This window comes from Diaphorina citri, unplaced genomic scaffold (genome assembly GCF_000475195.1).
Source record: "Diaphorina citri unplaced genomic scaffold, Diaci psyllid genome assembly version 1.1 scaffold4419, whole genome shotgun sequence".
In the NCBI taxonomy this organism is placed as follows: Eukaryota; Metazoa; Arthropoda; class Insecta; order Hemiptera; family Psyllidae; genus Diaphorina; species Diaphorina citri.
In genome coordinates this window covers 1,082-10,879 of record NW_007381818.1, presented here as the reverse complement: position 1 = coordinate 10,879, position 9,798 = coordinate 1,082, and the positions used below count along the sequence as shown (strand labels likewise).

The following is a 9,798-nucleotide window of genomic DNA, read 5'->3' as shown; positions in this document are numbered from 1 at the left end:
TCGATTTATCGAAAGGGAAGAATATTGTTTTTCAAGCCCACTTATTTCGTGCTCTATTGTATAATACGTCAATAGGACTCTCGGCTTCAGATAGAGAAATACCAGCATGGGCCGCTCTTAATGCACCGCAGTCATTAGCACCATCACCACACATAGCTGAAACAAAAAGTATGCAAGGTTACAAGGGATCCTTTATTAAAAGGTTAAATGCATCAAATTTACAAGACACAGAACTTGAAGGTGTCAAAACTATAAAGTGCATTCTTTTAATGTTAAGTTTTGAACTTTTTGAATAAACTTTTTAATACAATTCAAGACTTTGATTACTTACCTACATAATACCCCAATTGCTGCAACTCCAACACAAGTTGCTGCTTCTGATCCGAACTCATGCGAGCAAATATAGCTCCCTTGACAATAATCCTCGGTATCAACTCAGGCATTTGATCTCGAATAAGCTCCCAAGATTTCCCGGTCACTGCAAACTTGTAAGCCCCCGATGAGAGCCCCAACTCCTCCTCTGTTTTGCTGTAGTTGAGTTTCTTGGCCTTTGTCTGGATTGCGGATACGCCACTGACTGTGAAGTACACTTTGGGGCATTCCTTCAGTCCCCCTGGCACGGCGCTAACGTCCACCACTGTTTCTCCTGGGTCTATGATGCCACACTCCTTGGCTACGCTGATGGCAGTCTGTATGTTGTCACCTGGAATTTAAAATAAAGCTGCCATCATTTGAAAGCTTTCGTCTTTTAATATCTTTGTCCCAAAAAATACCAGAAGTGAGTCTAGTCAATTATTTATTCGTAGGTATAATGTGATCTACAATTTGAATCTCAGCAGCAACATGAAATATTAAGTCAAACTAATGAATTCCTTTAACTTCTTCCTGCACATGCTATTCTAGCTTTTGGAGAAGAAACTCGACAACTTACCTGTGATCATCACAACTTTGACGCGAGCATCCTTCAATTCTTTGATCACTCCCTCGGTTTGCGGCTTCAGTCTATTTTCCAAGATGATCAAACCTAAAAACTCCAGATCTTTCTCTATGTCTTCTCGTTTCATGTAGTTGAGATGTTTGTAGTCCTCAATGGATAGGGTGCGACTTGCCAGTGCGATAACTCTGTAACCTTGCTCTGTGTATTCGGACAACACTGATACGATGTTCTCTGGAACTGAAATTAAGAGTACTTTTAGACCAGAGATTTCCAATCCTTGCCAGTGCGATAACTCTGTAACCTTGCTCTGTGTATTCGGACAACACTGATACGATGTTCTCTGGAACTGAAATTAAGACGGATTGGTACTTTTAGACCAGAGATTTCCAATTAGTGCCCCGCGAAGCTTTGGGTGGGCCCCGTCGGAGTTAATTTTTGCTCTTTTCCTATGTTGTGGACTCCGAAAATGAAAGCACGGAGAAAAAAGAAACTGAAATGTCCTTCAATATATTATCCCTCGATTTATCGAAAGGGAAGAATATTGAAAGAATATTGTTTTTCAAGCCCACTTATTTCGTGCTCTATTGTATAATACGTTAAAAGGTAAATCTTCGAATTAATGTAGCATTGCTTGCCAGTGCGATAACTCTGTAACCTTGCTCTGTGTATTCGGACAACACTGATACGATGTTCTCTGGAACTGAAATTAAGACGGATTAGTGCCCCGCGAAGCTCTTTGGATGGGCCCCATCGGAGTTAATTTTTGCTCTTTTCCTATGTTGTGGACTCCGAAAATGAAAGCACGGAGAAAAAAGAAACTGAAATGTCCTTCAATATATTATCCCTCGATTTATCGAAAGGGAAGAATATTGTTTTTCAAGCCCACTTATTTCGTGCTCTATTGTATAATACGTCAATAGGTATAATTATCCCTCGATTTATCGAAAGGGAAGAATATTGAAAGAATATTGTTTTTCAAGCCCACTTATTTCGTGCTCTATTGTATAATACGTCAATAGGTAAATCTTTGAATTAATATAGCCTAATTATGAAATGGTCATCCTATGTCACTTTTTGGGGTTCTCCTTACCAGTTTCGGGAAGACAGAGGGACTGAATCATTTCTGGCGATCCCAAATCTTCGAATTAATATAGCCTAATTATGAAATGGTCATCCTATGTCACTTTTTGTGGTTCTCCTTACCAGTTTCGGGAAGACAGAGAGACTGAATCATTTCTGGCGATCCTAATATATATTTACTTGCATTTGATGCTTTCAGTAAATAAAACGTTTTGTCATTCCTAGAAATATCCCTTTTTAAATTACGAAAGGAAAATGTTAAAAAATGAGTTTTTCTTTTTAAAATTTTATTAGCTTTCTGACAGGTATAAAGATAAGAGATAGATACATACGAGTACATCTTTGTAAAAATACTTCGGAGGATGATATTAAGAGAAAGGAGTTAGGTGAAACAAAACAAAAAATAGCCTTAAAAAATACATTGTCAAGTTAAACTCAACAAAAGATAGCCTTATAAATTACTTTGGCAAAGCCATAAATGAAAATGAAAATATTAAAACTAAATAGACAGGATTAAATTTATGTAAGTAAGGAACGTAGATTTTTGCCAAATTGTTACAGTCGCGTCCTTGGACCATACCGGGATAGCATACCAAATTTCATTGGTTCCTCCAATGTCCATCCAGTGGACTCAAACATCTGCAAAATAAAAGTGTCTTCGAGTTAGGTATTTGGATTGGTTGAATTCGAAGGTCAAATTTTCAATGGTCAACGATTACTTGATTAGTCGCTAAACTATGCTGAAGGCAACTCTGTGCTTTCATGTGCATTCCATTTGTCAATGATAGGAGTTGGGTCTTGGTTTACCTTGCCTTTGGGATCAATAATTCAATTTTCAGAACCATTTACTGATGCAAAATTGTTAGCAAGTACTAGTACGTACGTTACGTACAGACCATGGGCTAAAAATCACTTTTTTGACATCAGGGGATCCCAAAACGGATATTTCCAACCATTTCCCGACTTTGAAAATTTGGACCGATTGCAATACTTTCATTACTAGTATAGCTCCGCTATACTGTAGTAATAGAATTATAGAAAGTAATAAAATACAAAACAAACATATATACTTATTCATCCTACTGAAGTGAGAAAACCTCAATTGCAATCAAGTGGTAAACGTAAATTCCTTCAGTGATCGAGATATTTCTAATGAGGCCTTTGATATTACGGCATTTCATAACATAATCATCATAATGTGACAAACAAAATTACATCATACCTAATGTTTATGTTGTTTGTCACATTATGACATAATTATTATGGCGACCCTGTCACCTGCCAAGATTTTATCAGACTTGGATTTTTAGTAGAATTCTTTCCCATGATTGTCGCGTCGCGTAATAGTGCTACCCTTTTTTTTTTTTTTTTCTTCTTTTTTTTGGGTTCAACGTCAATCAATAACTGCTAAGGTCTTGGGTGACTTCATTCGGTGACAAGCGATCCCACTTCCTCATATTATTCTCACCCTGCTCGAGTGGGGCTGGGAAAAGCCAGCAACACGTGATTTCCCATCTGATCACCCGTCAGGATACCAAACGCGCTCAACGTTGCTTAACTGCAGTGTGAACCATTGGTAACTGGGAATAATTATTTTCTAAGTTTGTACCAAAAGAAATAATTAGAATAACTAGGTACTTATAATATTTAGAATGATTAGATTAATATTTTTTTATGGGTGACTTCTCTATTCACAAACCTTGTCAAAGCAAACACAGTTGATGGATCCGGATACATTGATGACTCTGGAGTTGATACATGAGATGTTGTACTTCTTGAGCCGCGTTAGAGCATACAGTTTACCCACAGTCATAAGCTATCTAACAGATAAAAAAAGGAGTTAAAAGGAACTTATAGATAAACGAATTATGGAGACAACAGAAATCAAATTAATACTATCTGCAAGTCTTACAACTTGGTAATTTCATGTGTTGTAAGTCTTACAACTTCATACATTGATGACTCTGGAGTTGATACATGAGATGTTGTACTTCTTGAGCCGCGTTAGAGCATACAGTTTACCCACAGTCATAGTGGCTGGCAGAGCTGGTGGTATGACAATGGTAATGATGTCCAGAGACTTAATTACAATGTCCCATAGAGACCTGCCTCGCAAGATCTGTGGAAGGATTGAAAGAAGAACTAACGAATTAACTTTAGTGGCACTAGAAAGAACCAGTAACGGCGTGAACGACCTGGTATTCCAGAGTTAAAGCGCCTCAAAGGAAAAAAAAAAAGAATCAGTAGAAAAGTAGATAGCAACATCAGTACCAGGAGTGCTTAGCGCAGTAGACTTGAGAAAAAGGTGTTCTATTGTCGTTTTTATTTCGTAGCAATGAAACAACTAATACACTAGACTCTTGGGGTCTGTGTCGTACCATACCAAGCCTGAAGGACCTGTAGTAAGTCCCTCATCAGATGAGCAAGAAGACCCTCAATACTTCGTATTACTTACTTTAGTTACTTTGATTTCCATGTACAAGCATATATCTCATATCTTGTCCATCCAGAAAAGATCAGTCTAATATGTACTTCATAATTGGGTTCTGGGTCACTACTTAACTTGGGCCACATATAATTACTATCAAGCTCATTTTCTATACCTATATATTTACAAGACTTATAGTCATTACTCCACCGTTTGAATTTGATCATAAGCAAATAATGAATAATGAAATTCTCAATGAAGAGACTAAGGACAAAGTTACATATGGCGAGGTAGATCACTATCAAAGGGAACTGCATGTTAGGGGGAAACCGAAGCTGTAAGAACTGAATGATGAATTCACTGGGAATGAGAGTGATATAGATACAAACCCAAGTCATAATAATGATGGATAAAATGAACAGTTTGTTCTTGTAGATAGGAGTCCGGTATGGTTTTCCCTGAGAAAAGGTGATGGCAAGTATAATATATTGGAACATGGAGATTGAAAATACAGCGTAATTCTCGTAACAACTATAAGAGATGGCATTGGTGTATACAAACGGCTCAAACCAGGCAAACTTGTGAACAATAATGAAAGAAATGATCTGCATGGATACCATGAGAATCAACTGGAAGAACATGGACAACAGCGTAACGTAAGAGAAGAGACTATTCAACGGTGTCTCAGAAGTGGGAAGAACATGGACAACAGCGTAACGTAAGAGAAGAGACTATTCAACGGTGTCTCAGAAGTGAGAGGACCAGAGAAAGCGTGATTCCTACCAAAGAAGAAAGCAAAGTTCACTACCAGAGCAATGTCGATGTAGAGAAACTCAAAGTCCGTCAAGTTGCTGTCGGCTCAAACCAGGCAAACTTGTGAACAATAATGAAAGAAATGATCTGCATGGATACCATGAGAATCAACTGGAAGAACATGGACAACAGAGTAACGTAAGAGAAGAGACTATTCAACGGTGTCTCAGAAGTCAGAGGACCAGAGAAAGCGTGATTCCTGCCAAAGAAGAAAGCAAAGTTCACTACCAGAGCAATGTCGATGTAGAGAAACGGTCAGGACTAAAAAGGCTTAACTAATGTCAGAACACTCAGGTCTCCAAAACAAGTTATATGCCCATAAAATTGTCGTACCAAGTACTAGATGCCTTATTTGCCTAGCCTTCCATAAAATAATGTTCTTAAATGGTTGTCTCAACAATGAAATTGGTGTCAATTACCTGCAAGCAGTGATTTGAGTTTTTTATTTAGTCGTTCTCATTTGGCTCTTCGACAAATTCAATCCTATGGAAAAGAACAAACCCTTCCAGAGGGGTTTCCCATATTTGACCATTTACTTTCTAGATGCCTTATTTGCCTAGCCTTCCATAAAATAATGTTCTTAAATGGTTGTCTCAACAATGAAATTGGTGTCAATTACCTGCAAGCAATGATTTGAGTTTTTTATTTAGTCGTTCTCATTTGGCTCTTCGACAAATTCAATCCTATGAAAAAGAACAAACTTAGATGCCTTATTTGCCTAGCCTTCCATAAAATAATGTTCTTAAATGGTTGTCTCAACAATGAAATTGGTGTCAATTACCTGCAAGCAGTGATTTGAGTTTTTTATTTAGTCGTTCTCATTTGGCTCTTCGACAAATTCAATCCTATGAAAAAGAACAAACCCTTCCAGAGGGGTTTCCCATATTTGACCCATGTACTTTTTCCTCAAGTTCTTCTTCATATCTACTCACCATTTCGTCTTCCTCGCCCTTGTTGAGCCAATTCTGTTGGTCGTGGTAATCTTCCATGTATCCATTGTGTTTGCCTTTCTTATAACTTTCTGCAACAATACGAAATGGTTTTCCAATTTAGCAGAGAGAAATAAATACGTACTCAATAAAATATTGACGGATTGCCCAAAATTTGGGTTGCCAGAACACCCTTAGAGCTCTATTATTATGTGGTCAAATTCTCAAATAAATGAGGATAAAATTCCATACCTCGGCTGGGATCGAACCCACGCCCTACCAGGCGAGCGTCTTGACCACTACGCTACCGAGGCAGGTAGACCATCAATATTACCTAATTAAGATCAACTCTATGGATAAAAGTATAAAAGATTTTAATAAAAAGAACTATTCAAGAACACAATCTTACTCAAAAAAGTATTAATCAAGACAATCCAAGCATGTGCAGTCTTCATAATTAACTGACACAAGTTTAACATGGATTTAAAGATGATCTTATGATAGTTTTCATTACCTATATTGGGGTTTTACCTAAATACTACGTGCGTACTAGGTAGTCATTCAGTGTCGTAGGTCAGGGATTTGTTGGTCCAGCTATGTGTGCTGTTGAGGATAAACTTGAGGAAAATCTTGCAAAATTAAAACATGTGGTTAGGGCAGCCAGCGGTGATAGCACGTTGAATTCACCAGTGCCCCATGGGTCACTAAAGATTGCTATTGGGGTTTTACCTAAATACTACGTGCGTACTAGGTAGTCATTCAGTGTCGTAGGTCAGGGATTTGTTGGTCCAGCTATGTGTGCTTTTGAGGATAAACTTGAGGAAATTCTTGAAAATTAAAACATGTGGTTAGGTCAGCCAGCGGCGATAGCACGTTGAATTTACCAGTGCCCCATGGATCACTAAAGATTGCTTGCAAAGTTATGGTTGGTATCCGCGGATGGGTGACCATTTGGGCAATCGCGAGCTGCTGGCTTTTCCCCGTCCCACTTAAACTCACTTAATGTGAGGAGGGGGAGGAGGCGGTAGCTTTTCGTCGAATGAAGGGTAACAAACCCTTCCCCCCCCCCAAAAAAACCTTAAGTGTTGTACAGTAACTTCATGTTACCTCTTCTGTTGGGAAGAAGTATTTTTCTAAAGATATAGACCATCAATATTACCTAATCATCCATGAGATTCAGGTATGGACTAGTATGGAGCAATTTTCAATGTTCCAGTTACTCTACCCCTGGAACGAACAAAAATAAAATATCATTATTGATAAAACTTAAACTAACTTGTATAGCCCCGCAATGCCATGCTTTAGGGGCTGAGGTGTATGAGAAATAGCCCTAAAGGATAGGTTGAGCTTATATGAATCTAGGTATTGAAACTTTCCCTTTTCGTTGGTTGAATTGGTTTCAAACTTTTGCTCTTTTGCAAAAGTACTATACCCCTGGAACGAACAAAAATAAAATATCATTATTGATAAAACTTAAACTAACTTGTATAGCCCCGCAATGCCATGCTTTAGGAGCTTAGGTGTATGGGAAATAACCCTAAAGAATAGGTTGAGCTTATATGAATCTAGGTATTGAAACTTTCCCTCTTCGTTGGTTGAATTGGTTTCAAACTTTTGCTCTTTTGCAAAAGTGCAAACTACACTAGAGCCTGAACTACTTGTGGACCAACTCAGATACTTTTGACCTAAAAATCCGAGCTTCTTCAGCAAAATTGTAATATATCACTGTTCAGAGTCCACTCCTATACCCCTGAAACGAACAAAAATAAAATATCATTATTGATAAAACTTAAACTAACTTGTATAGCCCCGCAATGCCATGCTTTAGGGACTTAGGTGTATGGGAAATAGCCCTAAAGGATAGGTTGAGCTTATATGAATCTAGGTATTGAAACTTTCCCTCTTCGTTGGTTGAATTGGTTTTAAACTTTTGCTCTTTTGCAAAAGTGCAAACCATACTAGAGCCTGAACTACTTGTGGACCAATTCAGATACTTTTGACCTAAAAATCCGAGCTTCTTCAGCAAAATTGTAATATATCACTGTCCAGAGTCCACTCGGTGGCTCTTACCTCATGAATTGTTCTTCAAAGGTGAATCCATTGAACTGGTGCAGTTGAGAGTTGGTCAGACCCTTGTCCAAACCTACCAACTTGATGAAGTTTTGCTCTTGGTCACTCCATACGTACATTAACTTCTTCACATTGATCACCTTCAGTTCTGTCACCTCTGAAAATAGCATGGTTTATAATGGTTACAATCTTTGGTGTGACGTACGATAGGGTGTCGAAAATTCCACTCAATCAAATAGTATCTACGGGGTGGATTTCATCCTGAACGGATAAGGTTCGTTCTCGGAACGGCTGGCTTTCTCTTATCCTGTCTTCCTTTTCTCTTCGATTTCGGGACGATAATACCTTGGCTGTTACTGTTTTCTCTATCAAACCTCAGTTACAAGATTCATAGGTGGATTTATAGGTATCTACCTGATTTGAAGCACTATAACATTATTCAAGTCCTCATTTTTCAGTCTTTTCTTTCCCTCATAAGAAATCTTCTGTTTAGAAATGAAGCCGCTTCTTGTAATCTTGTTTTGTATCCAAGTTATCTTTCAGAAATGTCTTTTATTAATTAACAATTAATAAAGTTAAAAGTCTTTTTCGATCTGTTTCTCAAATTAATGTTGTACTTAATTCAATACCTGTACTACTTGTGGACCAATTCAGATACTTCTGACCTAAAAATCCGAGCTTCTTCAGCAAAATTGTAATATATCACTGTCCAGAGTCCACTTCATGTCCACCGTACCACTGTCCGGTGAATTAATATGATAATCCAAGCCTGGAATAATTAGGTATTAGGGCACGGCTCATACCTATGACTACAGCTGATAGAATGCACACTTCACAAGTCTTTTCTTTTTCCAAGTATTACAATTTTATACGAAATATTACTCTGATTAATAATATTCCTCGTATCACCACTCATGTCCACCGTACCACTGTCCGGTGAATTAATATGATAATCCAAGCCTGGAATAATTAGGTATTAGGGCACGGCTCATACCTATGACCACAGCTGATAGAATGCACACTTCACAAACAACATGTTCTCTTACCATGTTTTTCCATACATTTAATTTGCAATATTAATTACTTATTGGCAGAAAGCGCAGTGTTGGTTTTGTGTCCGAGCCATGTTTCATTCGTGTACACCTTCTTGACTTGGCCAAGGCGTGTGATTAGATAAACTGTTGTCTTAGCTCTTCAATGAGTTAACCCAAATCATGCAGGGAATTCTAAGTTTAGGTATTTGTTAATTTCGTCAGAGGGTAGCTTTTAATCGCCTGTTATGTGATATGTGTGACACAAGGAAGTTTTCTGGGACCATTAATATCACGTAAAGTTATTGGGTTACCACGTACGTCAAAAAGTAGCAGTTACAGTTCCCTCTGGGAAACCTCTTAAAAAAAAAAGACGTGAATGCAGCCTTTGTTAATAGCAAATAAATAGGAAGTATCTGTTAGCCTGTTCTAGAAATACATCTCTATGGAAATCAACGTTCGAATAAAAATTAATTTTATTGATTTGAAGAACAACACTCATTATTGTCA

At 37.8% G+C, this 9,798-nt stretch overlaps 1 protein-coding gene across 1 annotated transcript; it reads right to left on the bottom strand.

Annotated features, from left to right (window-relative positions):
* Positions 1-67: 67 nt before the first annotated feature.
* On the bottom strand, positions 68-2,070 carry LOC103521031 (probable cation-transporting ATPase 13A5; the record flags this gene model as incomplete). The annotated part of the gene is made up of 4 exons (XM_008486134.2): positions 2,028-2,070; positions 932-1,174; positions 332-703; positions 68-156 (listed from the first exon to the last, which is right to left on the bottom strand). Coding segments are annotated over exons 1-4 (735 nt in total), but the record flags the coding sequence as incomplete, so codon positions are not given.
* Between the last annotated feature and the right edge of the window lie 7,728 nt (positions 2,071-9,798).